This window comes from Nothobranchius furzeri, chromosome 11, assembly GCF_043380555.1.
Source record: "Nothobranchius furzeri strain GRZ-AD chromosome 11, NfurGRZ-RIMD1, whole genome shotgun sequence".
In the NCBI taxonomy this organism is placed as follows: Eukaryota; Metazoa; Chordata; class Actinopteri; order Cyprinodontiformes; family Nothobranchiidae; genus Nothobranchius; species Nothobranchius furzeri.
In genome coordinates this window covers 34695735-34715621 of record NC_091751.1, presented here as the reverse complement: position 1 = coordinate 34715621, position 19887 = coordinate 34695735, and the positions used below count along the sequence as shown (strand labels likewise).

The 19887-nt window shown below is 47.8% G+C and overlaps 1 protein-coding gene across 1 annotated transcript in view; it reads left to right on the top strand.

The window, feature by feature from the left end:
* Positions 1–18947, top strand: part of lamc1 (laminin, gamma 1) — a 44294-nt gene extending 25347 nt beyond the window's left edge. The window contains exons 12-28 of the mRNA XM_015956425.3: positions 6388–6609; positions 7512–7700; positions 7818–8063; positions 8647–8800; positions 10873–11015; positions 11847–12025; positions 12097–12253; positions 12361–12566; positions 12639–12718; positions 12796–12933; positions 13096–13240; positions 13311–13460; positions 13530–13644; positions 13955–14154; positions 14222–14380; positions 14455–14554; positions 18463–18947. Coding sequence (XP_015811911.3) covers positions 6388–6609; positions 7512–7700; positions 7818–8063; positions 8647–8800; positions 10873–11015; positions 11847–12025; positions 12097–12253; positions 12361–12566; positions 12639–12718; positions 12796–12933; positions 13096–13240; positions 13311–13460; positions 13530–13644; positions 13955–14154; positions 14222–14380; positions 14455–14554; positions 18463–18719 — 2840 coding nt within the window. The 3' untranslated portion in view covers positions 18720–18947. The remainder of the gene's footprint in view (positions 1–6387; positions 6610–7511; positions 7701–7817; positions 8064–8646; positions 8801–10872; positions 11016–11846; positions 12026–12096; positions 12254–12360; positions 12567–12638; positions 12719–12795; positions 12934–13095; positions 13241–13310; positions 13461–13529; positions 13645–13954; positions 14155–14221; positions 14381–14454; positions 14555–18462) is intronic.
* The last annotated feature ends 940 nt before the right edge of the window (positions 18948–19887 follow it).

Genomic DNA, 19887 nt, shown 5'->3' with positions numbered 1-19887 from the left:
CAGCTACACACAACTACACACGGCTACACACAACTACACACAGCTACGTAACTACACACAGCTACGCAACTACACACAGCTACACACGGCTACACATAGCTACACACCGCTACACACAACTACACACGGCTACACACAAGTACAGAACTACACACAGCTACACACAGCTACACAACTACACACAGCTACACACAACTACACAACTACACACAGCTACACACAACTACACACCTACGCACAGCTACACACGGCTACACACGGCTACACACGGCTACACACAGCTACACACAACTACACACAACTACACACAACTACACACAGCTACACACAACTACACAACTACACACAACTACACACAGCTACACACGGCTACACACAGCTACACACGGCTACACACAGCTACACACAGCTACACACGGCTACACACAACTACACAAGTACACACAGCTACACACAGCTACACACAGCTACACACAACTACACACAGCTACATACGGCTACACACAACTGCACACAACTACACACAGCTACACAACTACACACAGCTACGCAACTACACACAGCTACACAACTAAACACAGCTACACACAGCTACACATCTACACACAGCTACACAACTACACACAGCTACACAACTACACGCAACTACACACAGCTACACAGCTACACACAACTACACACAGCTACACACAACTACACACAGCTACACGCAACTACACACAGCTACACAGAGCTACACACAACTACACACAGCTACACACAACTACACACAGCTACACAGAGCTACACACAACTACAGAGCTACACAAAGCTACACAACTACACACAGCTACACACAACTACACACAGCTACACAGAGCTACACACAACTACAGAGCTACACAAAGCTACACAACTACACACAGCTACACACAACTACACACAGCTACACACAACTACACACAACTATACACAGCTACACACAACTGCACACAGCTACACACAACTACACACAACTACACACAACTACACACAGCTACACACAACTACACACAACTATACACAAATACACACAGCTACACACAGCTACAGAGCTACACAAAGCTACACAACTTCACAAAAGTACACACAACTACACAAAACTAGACAACTACACAATTACACACATCTACACAATGACACACAGCTACACACAACCACACACAGCTACACAACTACACACAACTACACACAACTACACACAACTATACACAGCTACACACAACTGCACACAGCTACACACAACTATACACAAATACACACAGCTACACACAACTACACACAGCTACATACAGCTACACACAACTACACACAGCTACATACAGCTACACACAACTACACACAGCTACATACAGCTACACACAACTACACACAGCTACATACAGCTACACACAACTACACATAACTATACACAGCTACACACAACTACTTACAGCTACATACAGCTACACACAACTACACACAGCTACATACAGCTACACACAACTACTTACAGCTACATACAGCTACACACAGCTACACATAACTATACACAGCTACACACAACTACATACAGCTACACACAACTACACACAGCTACATACAGCTACACACAACTACACACAACTACACACAGCTACACACAACTACACATAGCTACATACAGCTACACACAACTACTTACAGCTACATACAGCTACACACAGCTACACATAACTATACACAGCTACACACAACTACACACAGCTACATACAGCTACACACAACTACACACAGCTACACACAACTACACATAGCTACATACAGCTACACACAACTACACACAGCTACATACAGCTACACACAACTACACACAGCTACATACAGCTACACAACTACACACAGCTACACAACTACACACAGCTACACACAACTACACACAGCTACATACAGCTACACACAACTACACACAGCTACACACAACTGCACACAACTACACACAGCTACACACAACTGCACACAACTACACACAACTGCACACAGCTACACAACTACTTACAGCTACACACAACTACACACAACTACTTACAGCTACACAACTACTTACAGCTACACACAGCTACACAACTACTTACAGCTACACACAGCTACATAACTGCACACAGCTACACACAACTGCACACAGCTACACAACTACACACAACTACACAAAGCTACACAACTACACAAAGCTACACAACTACACACAACTACACACAACTACACACGGCTACACACAGCTACACACAGCTACACACAGCTACACACAACTACACAGCTACACACAGCTACACACAGCTACACACAGCTACACACAACTACACACAGCTACACACAGCTACACACGGCTACACACAGCTACACACAACTACACACAGCTACACAGAACTACACACAGCTACACACAACTACACAGCTACACACAGCTACACACAACTACACACAGCTACACACAACTACACACAGCTACACACAAGTACACACAGCTACACACAGCTACACACAACTACACACAACTACACACAGCTACACACAACTACACACAGCTACACACGGCTACACACAGCTACACACAACTACACACAGCTACACACAGCTACACACAACTACACACATCTACACACAACTACACACAGCTACACACAACTACACACAGCTACACACAGCTACACACAGCTACACACAACTACACACAACTACACACAGCTACACACAACTACACACGGCTACACACAGCTACACACAGCTACACACAGCTACACACAACTACACACAGCTACACACAACTACACACAGCTACACACGGCTACACACGGCTACACACAACTACACACAACTACACACAGCTACACGCAACTACACACAGCTACACACAGCTACACACAACTACACACAACTACACACAGCTACACACAACTACACACAGCTACACACGGCTACACACGGCTACACACAACTACACACGGCTACACACAACTACACACAGCTACACACAACTACACACAGCTACACACAGCCTGAAGACACACTTCTACACACAACTACACACAGCTACACACAACTACACAACTATACACGGCTACACACAGCTACGTAACTACACACAGCTACGCAACTACACACAGCTACACACGGCTACACACACTACACACCGCTACACACAACTACACACGGCTACACACAACTACACAACTACACACAGCTACACAACTACATACAGCTACACACAACTACACAACTACACACAGCTACACAACTACATACAGCTACACACAACTACACAACTACACACAGCTACACACAGCCTGAAGACACACTTCTACACACAACTACACACAACTACACATGGCTACACACAGCTACACACAACTACACACGGCTACACACAACTACACACAGCTACGTAACTACACACAGCTACGCAACTACACACAGCTACACACGGCTACACATAGCTACACACCGCTACACACAACTACACACGGCTACACACAAGTACAGAACTACACACAGCTACACACAACTACACACAGCTACACACAACTACACAACTACACACAGCTACACACAACTACACACCTACGCACAGCTACACACGGCTACACACGGCTACACACGGCTACACACAGCTACACACAACTACACACAACTACACACAACTACACACAGCTACACACAACTACACAACTACACACAACTACACACAGCTACACACGGCTACACACAGCTACACACGGCTACACACAGCTACACACGGCTACACACAGCTACACACAGCTACACACGGCTACACACAACTACACAAGTACACACAGCTACACACAGCTACACACAGCTACACACAACTACACACAGCTACATACGGCTACACACAACTGCACACAACTACACACAGCTACACAACTACACACAGCTACACAACTACACACAGCTACGCAACTACACACAGCTACACAACTAAACACAGCTACACACAGCTACACATCTACACACAGCTACACAACTACACACAGCTACACAACTACACGCAACTACACACAGCTACACAGCTACACACAACTACACACAGCTACACACAACTACACACAGCTACACGCAACTACACACAGCTACACAGAGCTACACACAACTACACACAGCTACACACAACTACACACAGCTACACAGAGCTACACACAACTACAGAGCTACACAAAGCTACACAACTACACACAGCTACACACAACTACACACAGCTACACAGAGCTACACACAACTACAGAGCTACACAAAGCTACACAACTACACACAGCTACACACAACTACACACAACTATACACAGCTACACACAACTGCACACAGCTACACACAACTACACACAACTACACACAACTACACACAGCTACACACAACTATACACAAATACACACAGCTACACACAGCTACAGAGCTACACAAAGCTACACAACTTCACAAAAGTACACACAACTACACAAAACTAGACAACTACACAATTACACACATCTACACAATGACACACAGCTACACACAACCACACACAGCTACACAACTACACACAACTACACACAACTACACACAACTATACACAGCTACACACAACTGCACACAGCTACACACAACTATACACAAATACACACAGCTACACACAACTACACACAGCTACATACAGCTACACACAACTACACACAGCTACATACAGCTACACACAACTACACACAGCTACATACAGCTACACACAACTACACACAGCTACATACAGCTACACACAACTACACATAACTATACACAGCTACACACAACTACTTACAGCTACATACAGCTACACACAACTACACACAGCTACATACAGCTACACACAACTACTTACAGCTACATACAGCTACACACAGCTACACATAACTATACACAGCTACACACAACTACATACAGCTACACACAACTACACACAGCTACATACAGCTACACACAACTACACACAACTACACACAGCTACACACAACTACACATAGCTACATACAGCTACACACAACTACTTACAGCTACATACAGCTACACACAGCTACACATAACTATACACAGCTACACACAACTACACACAGCTACATACAGCTACACACAACTACACACAGCTACACACAACTACACATAGCTACATACAGCTACACACAACTACACACAGCTACATACAGCTACACACAACTACACACAGCTACATACAGCTACACAACTACACACAGCTACACAACTACACACAGCTACACACAACTACACACAGCTACATACAGCTACACACAACTACACACAGCTACACACAACTGCACACAACTACACACAGCTACACACAACTGCACACAACTACACACAACTGCACACAGCTACACAACTACTTACAGCTACACACAACTACACACAACTACTTACAGCTACACAACTACTTACAGCTACACACAGCTACACAACTACTTACAGCTACACACAGCTACATAACTGCACACAGCTACACACAACTGCACACAGCTACACAACTACACACAACTACACAAAGCTACACAACTACACAAAGCTACACAACTACACACAACTACACAAAGCTACACAACTACACACAGCTACACACAACTACACACAGCTACACAACTACATAAAGCTACACACAGCTACACACAACTACACACAGCTACACAACTACACACAGCTACACACAACTACACACAGCTACACACAACTACACACAGCTACACAACTACACAAAGCTACACACAGCTACACAACTACACACAGCTACACAACTACACACAGCTACACAACTACACAAAGCTACACACAGCTACACAACTACACACAGCTACACAACTACACACAGCTACACAACTACACACAGCTACACAACTACACAAAGCTACACACAGCTACACAACTACACACAGCTACACAACTACACACAGCTACACAACTACACACAGCTACACAACTACACACAGCTACACAACTACACAAAGCTACACACAGCTACACAACTACACACAGCTACACAACTACACACGCAAATTGCAGTGGATCTATCTCTGGACTCACCACGTAGCGTAGCTGGGTGAGGATGAGTCTCTCCATAATCTTGATCAGATGGGAGTTCAAGGTGACGGGTCTGTAGTGGTCTTGCTCTTGGGCATGTGAAGTTTTGGGAACTGGAACCACACAGGAGGTCTTCCACAGAATGGAGACCTTCTCCAGGTGAAGGCTAAGGTTGAACATGTGCGTGATCACTTCACAAATCTGTACACAGCTACACACAACTACACACAGCTGCACACAAACTCACCCCCTCTCTAGGTGGACTTCCCTCTCAGATCTCATTCCAGGTTCCTTTTGCAGGTGCTGGTTACCTGGACAGCGTCTCTTTGGTGACAGCAAGGGTGGGGCCAGGTGTTCCTGCTCACTGGGTAGAGCGATGTACCTGTCCTCAGGGGTACCATGGTCAACACTGTGAGAAATGCACTGTGGGATACCGCCGCACGCAGCCAGAGCTTGGAGCCTTCAGCTCCTGTGAGTCCTGCAATTGTCATGGGCACAGCGACACCTGCCACCCAGATACTGGTAAGTCTGGGTCTACTAGTAAGACTGGGTCTACTGGTATAACTGAGTTTTTGCTGAGTCTATCCTGGCTTTTACTGGATCTGACTGGTTGGAGAATATTGATCAGCTGATGTTTTCAGCTGAGCCAACCTCCAGCAGGCAAAAACCTGTCTGTTTGACTTTGTGGAACTACAGGAGCAAATCACTTTCACATCTTCTGGGACTGTCAGGTGATAAGGCCCTACTGGTCAGAGATCAACAAACACATTAATAATGTATTCAATGTAACAATCCCACTTAATTGTGAAACGATGTATTTGGGCAACATGTCGGGTGTAACATACAACATGAAAGACAAGAAACTGTTATTAATGCTACTGGCAGCAAGTAAGAAATCGGTCACAAGGAAATGGTTACAAGCAGATCCTCCCACGGTGGGAGAGTGGATTGAAATAGTCCATGAGATATATGTTATGGAAAAGATATCCTCATCCCTCAAAGTAGAAAAAGAACAATTTTATAAAATCTGGACCAAGTGGACTGTCAAGCCTACCAGATCTAACTATTAAAAGTACAACTTTGAAGGTGGGAACAGATCCCTATATATATATATATATATATATATATATATATATATATATATATATATATATATATATGAGAGTGTAAGATGCGCCCCCCGGTTTGGTTGGTGATTTGTTAATGTTTTGAACTACTGGGTAACAGGGCTTAATAAGAAAATGGGGAGGGGCAGATGAACACAACCATTCAAACGTAAGGATTACACCTCTTTGTGCGAATGCGGTTTGCTCAGGTTGATTGTAAAATGGAAATGTGATGTGATTTGACCATGCCCTTCCAAATAAAAGAAAATTTCAAAAAAGTAAAAAAAAAAACTGTCTGTTTGCCTTCTGTTACTTCAGGAGCATGTGACTGTCAGGACAACACTGCCGGTCTCAGCTGTGAGCGCTGTAAGGATGGTTTCTATGGCGACGCCACTCAGGGCAGACCTGACGATTGTCAGTCATGTCCCTGCCCTGCAGGAGCCACGTGCGCTGTTGTCCCCAGGACAAGAGAGGTGGTGTGCACCAACTGTCCTGCTGGAACCACAGGTACTGGACCGGACCAGCCCTATGTCTGAACCCGTCCCTCAGTCAGGTCTCTTCTCTTGGTTTGATCCATTTATTAAGCAGGTGTTGGAGGCATGATGTGAACTCACCTGTGTGCAGGTAAGCGCTGTGAGCTCTGTGATGACGGGTTCTTTGGGGATCCTCTGGGTCAGAATGGGCCGGTCCGAGCCTGTCGCGCCTGCCAGTGCAGCAACAACATCGACCCCAACGCTGTCGGAAACTGTGACCGGGAGACTGGAGAGTGTCTGAAGTGCATCTACAACACTGATGGCTTTTTCTGTGACCACTGCAAAGAGGGTTTCTATGGCAATGCCCTGGCCTCAAACCCTGCTGACAAGTGTAAAGGTAAGAGTCTGGTCTATGGTTGCTCACATGATGGCCATTATTAAACCCACTAAACAGGACAGTAGCCATATATATATATATATAATTTTTTTATCATATTGTAAAAAAGAAAAGTCATTAAATTGTCTAGTTACCATTAACTGTTGATAGAAATGTTCAATTATAAATTAAACAAACGAGATGAAAAATGTTTCAGTTAAGTCTGATCGATGAAAACTGAAACTCTGTGGTTTTGCTTCCTCTCAGGATTAACTCTGCTGTGTGATCTTTGACATATTTTTGTGATTACAGAAAAGTTGGGGGCTTATCCAGGTTGTAACCCAACATAAGTCATATTAAACTCTATTCAGTCATTTCCAAACCCAGTCGTTTGGTGTTTGATTTTTGTGTCATCACAAATGAATTTTAGATTTACACAAAGTAACCAACAGCTTGGCAGGTCCAGCCCCGCCCCTTCTTGTCTTCACTGGGCGGGGCTAAAAGCGAAACACCTCAGTCGAATATGTCATCACACAATGTTTGTTGAAGAGCTGAAATAATCTCAAGACTGTTGATAAATCTGTTGTCTCTGCCCCACCCCCAGCCTGTTCCTGCTCTCCTCTGGGGACGGTGGACCAGCAGACCAGCTGTTCTCAAGTCACCGGTCAGTGTCAATGTCTCCCTAACGTGATCAAACGCGACTGCAGCGCCTGCCAGCTGGGATTCTTCAACCTGCAGAGTGGGATTGGCTGTGAGGGGTTAGTTCATCTGCAGCTTCTCCAAAAATCTACGTAGCAGCCATTCTTGTTTTTATCACTTCATTTAAAGGTTTAGAGATGGGGCTGCGCGTGAAAATATTTTATTTTCCATTTTCAGGCCTTCAAAGGAACAGTTGAAAGATTACTACAATTCCAACACAATAATACATTTTTTCAAATAAACAGTTATACAAATAAATTCAATTGTCATGGTCGTCTTCCTCCGCTTATCCGGGTCGCGGGGGCAGCATCCCAACTAGGGAGCTCCAGACCGTCCTCTCCCCGGCCTCCTCCACCAGCTCCTCCGGCAGGACCCCAAGGCGTTCCCGGACCAGATTGGAGATGCAACCTCTCCAACGTGTCCTGGGTCGACCCGGGGGCCTCCTGCTGGCAGGACATGCCCGAAACATCTCCCCAGGGAGGCGTCCAGGAGGCATTCTGACCAGATGCCCAAACCACCTCAACTGACTCTTTTCGATCCGGAGGAGCAGCGGTTCTACTCCGAGTCCCTCCCGAATGTCCGAGCTCCTCACCCTATCTCTAAGGCTGAGCCCGGCCACCCTACGGAGGAAACTCATTTTGGCCGCTTGTATCCGTGATCTCGTTCTTTCGGTCATTACCCAAAGCTCATGACCATAGGTGAGGATTGGGACGTAGATCGACCGGTAAATCGAGAGCCTGGCTTTCTGGCTCATCTCCCTCTTCACCACAACAGATCGGCTCAGCGTCCGCATCACTGCAGATGCTGAACCAATCCGCCTGTCAATCTCCCGATCCCTCCTACCCTCACATGTGAACAAGACCCCGAGATACTTAAACTCCTCCACTTGAGGTAGGACCTCTCTCCCGACCCGAAGTTGGCAAGCCACCCTTTCCCGGTCGAGAACCATGATCTCAGATTTGGAGGTGCTGATCCTCATCCCAGCCGCTTCACACTCGGCCGCGAACCTACCCAGCAAGAGCTAAAGGTCAGAGCTGGATGAAGCTAGGAGGAACACATCATCCGCAAAAAGCAGAGACGAGATTCTCCTGCCACCAAACTCGACACACTCCACACCACGGCTGCGCCTAGAAATTCTGTCCATAAAGGTTATGAACAGAACCGGTGACAAAGGGCAGCCCTGGCGGAGTCCAACCCTCACCGGGAACAGGTCCGACTTACTACCAGCTATACGGACCAAACTCACGCTCCTCTGGTAAAGGGACTGAATGGCCCTTAACAGAAAGCCACCCACCCCATACTCCTGGAGCGTCCCCCACAGGGTGCCCCTGGGGACACGGTCATAAGCCTTCTCCAAATCCACAAAACACATGTGGATTGGTTGGGCAAACTCCCATGCCCCCTCCATCACCCTTGCAAGGGTATAGAGCTGGTCCACAGTTCCACAGCCAGGATGAAAACCACATTGCTCCTCCTCAATCTGAGATTCAACTATCGATCGGACCCTCCTCTCCAGTACCTTGGAGTAGACCTTTCCAGGGAGGCTGAGGAGTGTGATCCCCCTATAGTTGAAACACACCCTCAGGTCACCCTTCTTAAAGATGGGGACCACCACCCCGGTCTGCCACTCCACAGGAACTGCCCCCGATGACCACACAATGTTGCAGTGACGTGTCAACCACGACAGCCCTACAACATCCATAGCCTTGAGATACCCAGGATGAATCTCATCCGCCCCCGGGGCTCCGCCGCTGTGTAATTGTTTGACTACCTCAGCAACTTCTGCCCCCGAGATTGGACAGTCCATCCCCAGGTCTCCCTGCTCAGTTTCCTCCTGGGAATGCGCATAGGTGGGATTGAGGAGCTCCTCAAAGTATTCCTTCCACCGTCCGACTATAGCTCCAGTTGACGTCAGCAGCTCCCCATCCCCCTTCAATTGTCAAATATAATATCAAAATAAATCTGGATAACGAAAATTAAGTTAACAAAAAAAATATGTTTAAACTGAAAAAAGTAAATAAAAGAAAAAGTAAAAAGAAATTTTTATTAACTTAGTAAAAAAGATTTTAATCCTCTTTTTAAGTAGTTGCTAACCCGTACCCGTGATTTTTTCCCCCTGATTCCTTCTCAGGTGTAGTTGCAACTCGATTGGCTCTACCAATGGTCAGTGTGACATCATCACAGGTCAGTGTGAGTGCCAGCCTGGTGTCGCGGGTCAGCACTGTGAACGCTGTGAGGTCAACTTCTTCGGCTTCAGCCTGTCTGGATGCAAACGTGAGAATGACTCAATAATATTAATAACACAACAAATGATAAATGACACGCACCGGTAAAGCTACATTCTGAGTCAGAGGACTCCAAAGCGCTTTATAATGCAGTAAATCATTCATCCATTCACACATTGGAAGTGATGAGCTACATCGTAGCTACAGCTGCTCTGGGACGAGGCTGCCGTACACAAGCACCACCCACCCCTCCATCCATCACCATAACAACTGACATTGCTGTGGGAGCCTGGGATTGAACCTGCAACCCACCATCACAGGACAAACTTCTAACCAGTCGCCCAGTGTAACAACAGTAACACAACAGAAATAACAGCACCGCCACTGACATCAGAACCTTTGGGTTCTGTTTAAACGGCCAATCAGAACAGATGTAAGCGCTAGTCACACGTGGTAGGAGTGAGAGATGCGGTTGCTCTGAAGCTTCTCCTCCGTCATTGAACCACACATCAGAAGCTGACCAGTTTCCTGAGAAGAACATATTGGTCCTGAAGGAATTTAAATAGTCAATAGTGTTGAGCCCTTTGGGTTCTAGAGCTTCTGTTGGGTTCCACTGTACTCTGGAAAAGGTGTAGGTAGGAGACCTTCAGCTGAAGGTGATGGATAAGGGAACAAAGAACCTAAGATCCTTTTAAGTCAAGTAAAACATCAGAAAATATCAAACTTTCTAAGCTTTTATTCATCTTTAGTTGCATTTCTGATAGATTAGATGATGATAAATATGGATTTATTGAAAAGGGTTCGAGCTCCGAGACCTGAATGACTCCTGCAGGCAGGGAATCGGTTGTTGATTATTTTCACCTTTGGCTTTCCTCTGCAGCCTGCGACTGCGACCCTGAAGGATCCCAGTCAGGTCAGTGTAAGGAGGACGGACGCTGCGAGTGCCGACCCGGGTTTGTTGGAGCTCGATGTGACATGTGTGAGGAGAACTACTTCTACAACCGCTCCGTACCGGGCTGCCAACAGTGTCCCTCCTGCTACAGTCTGGTCCGAGACAAGGTGAGGACCAGGCCCTGCTGGTCTCCTCTCCCTCAGAAACTCAGGTGAATTAAAGTTCTGTTTGGGCCCAGGTGAACCAGCAGAGACAGAAACTCCAAGAACTCCAGACTCTGATCGACAACCTGGGTTCCGGTCAGGACATGGTCACCGACGCGGCCTTCGAGGACCGTCTGAAGGAGGCGGAGAAGGCTATCATGGAGCTGTTGGAAGAGGCACAGACCAGCAAAGGCATGGCGGCTCTGAAACCCAAGACCGGATCCAAATGTGCTGGTTGCAGAGGTTCTGGTTGACCAATTTTTGCTAACACACCCTCTGGTCTGGTTTTGACCCTGCAGATCTGGACCAAAGCCTGCTGGAACGTCTGAACAACATCAACAACACTCTGACGACCCAGTGGAACCGCCTGCAGAGCATCCGCAACACGGTGGACCAGACCGGCGCTCAGGCGGACCGTGCTCGGGACCGGGTCCGCGATGCTGAGGGCCTGATCGACCAAGCCCGTCAGGAGCTAGAGAAGGCCAAAGAGGCTGTGAGCAAAGTGGTGAGTGTGTCTGCTGTTGTCATGGTAACTAACAGCATGGAGGCGGTGTAAATGAACCGGTCTGATCTACAGGAAATCAACCCGCCCAGCGAAACCGGAGAACCCAACAACATGACACTGCTGGCCGAGGAGGCTCGTCGACTGGCTGACAAGTAACACTGTTCCGTTTGACCTGAACAGTACCGGGTCAGCTGTCCCAGAGCAATGACATCACCTCTTTTCCCCGCAGGCACAAGATGGACGCTGATCAGATCGAAAAGATTGCCAGAGACGCCAACGACACGTCCACCAAAGCCTATAACCTGCTGCTGAAGACGCTGGATGGAGAGAGCAGGACCAGTGAGGAGATCGAACAACTCAACAGGAAGTACGGACACTTAAGCTGTGTTCTGGGTCAGAACCAGAACTCTCGTGTGTTTGTGTCTCCTTCTGTTGTGTTTGCCACCCCCCACCCCCCAGGACAGGGACACCCTGAGCTCTAGGAAGACAGGTTTTGACTGTTTGTCCTTGTCTGTCACTTCCTGTTCAGGTACGATGAGGCGAAAAACCTGGCCAAGGAGCTGGAGAGCCAGGCCACCAAGGTCCATGCTGAGGCTGAAGAGGCAGGGAACATGGCCATGAAGGTCTTCGCTAACTTGACCAGCCTCCCGGTGTTCGACACCAAGAGCCTGGAGGTGAGCAGGACCACTGGACCAACACGGACCATAAAACCTGGACCACAGTGACAACCATATTTGTTTTCAGGATGAAGCCAAAAAGATCAAGATGGAGGCATCGGACCTGGACCACCTGATCGACAAGACTGAGAAAGAGTACAACGACCTGCGAGACGACCTGAAGCCCAAAGAGCAGGAGGTCCGAAAGCTGCTAGAGAAAGGCAAGAGTGAGCAGCAGGTAGGTTCTGGTCCAATCCGCCTCGCACGACTCAACCGACCAGTGGACCTGAGCCTCTTTCTTCTTCAGACTGCAGACCAGCTGCTGGCTCGGGCCGACGCCGCCAAGGCGGTAGCGGAGGAAGCGGCCAAGAAGGGCCAGTCCACCTTCAGGGAGGCCGAGAGCATCCTGGACGACCTCCGAGGTAACAGAACCAGGCCCAAATCACACAGAACTACTCTTTTTAAGAAAACAATTCTTTAGTTTTAATTGAAACCTGATAAGAAATATTTGAATGGGTTCTTTTAAAGACACAGAACAGTCGGTACCGGTCCAGTAAAAGAAAACCCCAAAGTGATCTGGAACCGACCAAAGTTAAAATAAAGAACAAGTTACTGAAAATCGAGACAAAATTCAGAAATAAAACTGAAACGGATCTGGGCTGAAGCCAAGTTAAGTTTCAAATGAAATAACTGGACCTTCGGGTGTCTGATTCTGGTTCCGTTTGGTTACAGACTTCGACAGACGGGTCAACGACAACAAGACTGCTGCAGAAGACGCCATGAAAAAGATCCCCAAGATCAACGAAACCATCATGGCCGCCAACGAGAAGACGCAGCAAGCTGAGGAGGCGCTAGGGAACGCTGCAGCCGATGCTCGAGAAGCCAAGAACAAGGCGGAAGAGGCAGAGCGGATTGCCAGCAATGTGCAGAAGGTAGGGCGGCGCCCCCTGCTGGCTTTATCATCATTTTCATCGTAAACGTTAACGTGTCTCCTCACAGAGATCGGCCAAGACCAAGGAGGAGGCGGAGAAAGCGTTGCAGGACACCAACAAGCTAGACGAAGAGGTCAACCTTATGATGGATCAGCTTAGCGCCGCTGAGCAGGAGCTGCAGAAGAAGAAAGATGAAGCTGATAATGACATGATGATGGCTGGAATGGTACAAATATGACCTATGATCTCAGAGGAGAGCCAGTCGGGCACAGCGCTAACGACTGATTTTGTTTGCTGCAGGCATCCGACAGCGCCAAGGAGGCCGAGAACAACGCTCGCAATGCCAAGAGCAAGGTGAAAACAGTGCTGACGCTCATCTCCAGCCTGATGGATCAGCTGGGTGAGTTTCAGGGCTGGGCCATGCGTTTGGTGCCTGGGCCTTCAGAGCGAGTTCAGCAAATCAATTCACCACAACAGCATTATGACGACAATCCTCTAATTTTACACAGAAACATAAAATGGTATGACAGAGGTCGTATCAGACCAGATGGATCCAGATGATTGAGTGGAGGGGGGGATGGGGTGCTGCGTTATTTATTTATGTATTTATAAACTAGTAGGAGCACTTTGAAGTCTATTCTGTAGTTTACTGGTAACCAGTGTAGAGATCTAAGAACAGGAGTGATGTGCTCCGTTCTCTTAGTTCTTGTTAAGACTCTAGCAGCAGCATTCTGAACAAGCTGCAGTTGCTTCACAGCTTTTTGGGAAGACCAGTTAGGAGACCATTGCAGTAGTCCAGTCGACTAGAAATAAAAGCATGAATAAGTTTTTCTAAGCCTGGTCTGGACATGAGACCTCTGACTCTTGATGTTTGATGAAGGTGATAAAACACTGATTTAGTCATAGCCTTAATATGTCCAGAGAAGCTCAGGTCTGAGTCAATGATAACTTCTAGATTTCTAACCTGGGTCGTTGTCTTTGTTACCCTGGAGTCTAGCTGAGCAATAACATCCATTCTATCCTTCTTGTTGCCACAGACAATAACTTCACTCTTGTCTTTGTTAAGCTGAAGGAAGTTTGACTGCATCCAGTCGTTTTCTTGTTCTAGGCACTGACAGAGTGAGTCCAGTGGACGACAGTCAGTAGGTGATAGGGCTAGGTAGATCTGGGTGTCATCAGCATAGCTATGATAGGAGATGTTGTTATTAAGTATGACCTGACCCAGGGGCAGCATATAGAGATTAAATAGTACTGGTCCTAGAGTTGAGCCTTGGGGGACCCCACATGTCATGGTGATCCGCTTTGATTTGTGATCCCCAATAGAGACACCATAGCCCCCAACATATTTAGAGATTACACATCTGTTTATTTATCAATTAATACTTGATTATTAGGGGCAGTTTGCAAATAGGTAGTGAATATCATTATTAAAATAAGAAACTACGTTAATAGAACTTCAAACAGCAGCAGCTGGGACACGAATGTCAGCAGTTCATAATCAATATATCGGGTCGGGTCCCTGCCTAAGCAGGGAGACCCAGACTTCCCTTTTCCCAGCCACTTGGGCCAATTCCTCCGAGGGAATCCTAAGGTATTCTTCCCTGGCCAGGCGAGAGACATAGGCTGTGTTTGAGATGAGCCAGTTCTGCGCAGATTAGATCACCGGTGATCGGCGTGTAGTGCTATCCGGTTAGAGTTGTGTCCGACTTGACGCCGACTTGCTCTGACGTCACGCCTACATAGGCAACGATAACCTTGTGAGATCAAGGCGGACGCACTGCAGTTGCTCTCCACCAGCTGCAAAACGGAGGGCATGACGAGAAATGCCTGGCTCTCACCTGATCTAAGATCTGATTGGTTCTCATTCTGATCCAAACATCCAGTGGGAGAATGTGAAACGTTAATTTGTCACATGTATTCTGTAAATCATGTAACGTTGATGATGACAACTATATAGGCCATAAAGACAAATGTGATTTGTTTTATTTTGTCACTTTCCTATAAGCATCTTCATCCATCGTCACCCGTGAACTACACATGTAGGGAAATCTGTTTGACTTAAACGCCGGCTTTCAGCCACTCCCCCTGCTGCGTCGGTCTGCTCTTGTCTGTTTTCCAGTCGAGGCGCTGCTCAACTCGAACAAGGCCATAGTCTCTCCAGCGTGTCCTGGGTCTTCCCTTTGGCCTTCTCCTGGTTGGACGTGCCCAGAAAACCTCACCAGGGAGGCATCCAGATCAGATGCCCGAGCCACCTCAACTGGCTCCCCTCGATGTGGAGGAGCAGCAGGTCTACTCTGAGCCCCTCCCGGATGACAGAACATCTCACCCTATCTCTAAGGGAGAGCCCAGCCACCCTGCAGAGAAAATTCATTTCAGCCGCTTGTGTCCGAGATCTCGTTCTTTCGGTCACTACCCAAAGCTCTTGACCATAGGTGAGGGTAGGAACATAGATCGACCGGTAAATCGAGAGCTTTGCCTTCTGGCTCAGCTCTCTCTTCACCACGACAGACCGGTACAACGCCTGCATCACAGCAGATGCATCACTAATCCACCTATCAATCTCACGCTCCAGCTTTCCCTCACTCGTGAACAAAACTCAGAGATACTTAAACTCCTCCACTTGAGGCAGGACCTCGTTTCTGACCTGGAGAAGGCATTCTACCCTTTTCCGACTTAAGACCATGGTCTCTGATTTAGAGGAGCTGATTCTCATTCTCATAGAGCTGGTCCAGTGTTCCACGGCCAGGACGAAAACCACATTGTTCCTCCTGAGTCCGAGGTTCAACAATCTGCCAGACCCTCTTCTCCCGAACCCCTGAATAGACCTTACCAGGGAGGCTCAGGAGTGTGATGCCCCTGTAGTTGGAACACACCCTGCGGTCCCCCTTTTTAAATAAGGGAAGCACCATCCCAGTCTGCCATTCCAGTGGGACTGACCCCAATGTCCATGCGATATTGCAGAGCCGCATCAGCCAACACAGCCCCACAACATCCAGAGCCTTAAGGAACTCTGGTTGGATCTCATCCACCCCCTGCGCCGTGCCACCAAGGAGCTTTTTAATCTCCTCAGTGACCTCAGCACCAGAGATTTGAGAGTCCTACCCAAAGTCCCCAGACTCTGCTTCCTCACTGGAAGACATGCCGGTGGGATTGAGGAGGTCTTCAAATTAATCTGCCCAGCGATCCGCAACGTCCCGAGTAGAGGTCAGCAGCATACAATCCCCACTAAAAACACTGTTGGTAGCGCACTGCTTTCCCCTCCTGAGGTGCCGGATGGTGGACCAGAATCTCCTCGAAACCAAATGGAAATCTTGCTCCATGGTCTCACCGAACTCCTCCCATACTCGTGTTTTTGCCTCTTTGACCACCTGGGCCGCTTTCTGCTTAGCCTCTTGGTACCTGTCAGCTGCCTCTAGAGTTCCACAAGCTAAAAAAATCTGATGGGACTCTTTCTTCAGCATGACGGCATCCCTAACCGCCGGTGTCCACCAGCGAGTTCAGGGATTGCCACCACGACAGGCACAGACGACCCTGTGGCTTCAGCTCCGGTCGGCTGCCTCGACAAAGGAAGCACAGGACATGGCCCACTCTGACTCAATGTCCCCCGCCTCCCCCGGAACATTTTGGAAGTTTTGTCGGAGGTGGGAATTGAAACTTGAAACTGACAGGAGACTCCACCAGACGTTCCCAGCAGACCCTCACAATACGTTTGGGCCTGCCAGGTCTAACCGGAATCCTCCACCACCATCGGAGCCAACTTACCACCAGGTAGTGGTCAGGTGAAAGCTCCGCCCCTCTCTTCACTCGAGTGTCCAAGACATGTGGCCGCAGATCAGATGAGACGACAACAAAGTCGATTAGTCACCCTTGGGTCCTAGGCTGCTGTATTCCGAGCTCGGCCAGCCCGGGGGCTTGCTGTTATCTCCCAGGGCTCTGGCGGCTGCTAGCTGCAGCCCCCAGCATAATACCCTGTGCCTCTAGGGAGGGTGGTTGGGGCTAGGAGTGGGTGATATAGAAAAAAATCATATCACGATTTTGTTTTTGCAAAATCATGATCACAATTTTATCAGAATTCTTTCTATTTTGACAATTCAGACGTTTTGGAAGTTATTTACCATTAAAATACATACATTTAAATCATACCCCTTCACAGAAAATAGGATACAAGATTTCAGAATCCTAAAAGAATCTTAAAATTCCATTTGTCTATCTATCTATCGCGACAACCTACTTTTGAACCCCACCAAGTCTATCTTATCTTGTAGGAGAAACTTCACTCCAACTTACCTTGGTCTGTTTTCTCTGCAGGAAACATCGATAAGGTGGACCTGAGCAAACTAACCCAGATCGAAGAGTCGTTGAAGCGGGCCAAGGCCAAGATGGCCGACAGTGAGCTGGACAAGAAGCTGGCGGAGTTAAACGATGTGGCGCGTTCTCAGGAGGAGATGATCAACGACTACGACCGGCAGATCCGTGAGATCCGGGCCGACATCGCCAACCTCAACGACATTAGGAACACGTTACCCAACGGCTGCTTCAACACAGCGTCGCTGGAGCTGCCTTAGCACCGCCCAACTGCTCCATCAGCTCCGCCCACCCCCACACTCCGGCGAACGAGACGACTTTTACCAAAACGCTTATTGCTCTCAGATTCCTTTCCTCCACAGGAAAAGAGCAGCTGGTTCCTTTTCCTGATGTGGGTTTGAACGGACTCAGCGGCGTCAAGATGCCGTTCAGACAGAACCAGAACCACGGACAGAACTTCAGCCCCAACAGGACTGCAGCCACAGAGGAAGCCAGTTTCAGGCGTCATCTGATCTTCTTTCCAGAGCAGTTTCCTCCTCCTCCAGCAGGAGCCGCTGCTCCTCTAACAGGAACCCTCATCCAGTTCCTCTGAGTCCCCATTCTGCCTCAGAACCGGGGCAGAGCTCATGTTCTGATGACCCGTTTAAATAATATGAAAACTTTATTCTCTTGACTGCAGCTCAAACATTCTGGTGACGCTCCACCTTCGGTTCCCCACGAGGAGCAGAGGGAACAGAAAGTTCCGGTTTGAGGTGAACCGGTTCTGTAGATCTGAACTGGGATGTTTTCAGCTGTGATTCTTACAGAACAGGAAGTGACAGTTTTCCATCTTAGTAGCAGCTCGACTCTTTGGGTTTTAACCCTAAACAGTTTATCAACTTCAGAATCAAGTCAAGTAATTAAAGCAGAGATCTGATGGCAGAGCCGGCATCGGTACCGACCCAAACCAACATTGGGCTCATCCCTTGAGTTAGGAGCCTATTTAGCCTGGATGTTCAGAAGTTGGAGTTCTGGTCCCGGGACTGAAACAGAAGAAAAATCATGTAAAAATACAAACAATCGGACCCTCAGAAAGCCAGAACTCGTCATCCAGAAGCACTCACCACTGCTGGATCTGGATTTCTGGACTGGACCCCTCAGAACCAGCTCCAGGCAGGTCGAGCTGCTCTGTGATGGAAACCTGTTGTTGGTTCTTCTGGACCGGTTTCTCTGACTGAACCTGTAGGATCATCACGCGGGAGAGCGTGTTGATCTGAGCACGCGTGTGGTCTCTCACATGTCTGAGATGAAGGTCGGCTTGTTCCCTCTGCCCCCCCCCCCCCCCCCCCCCCACTCCGTCACATTTATGCAACGTTCTGCGTAGCGACGACTCGATCTGAAACACTGGTGCTAATTATGTTAAATGTTATATTTTTGTGTGAATGTTTT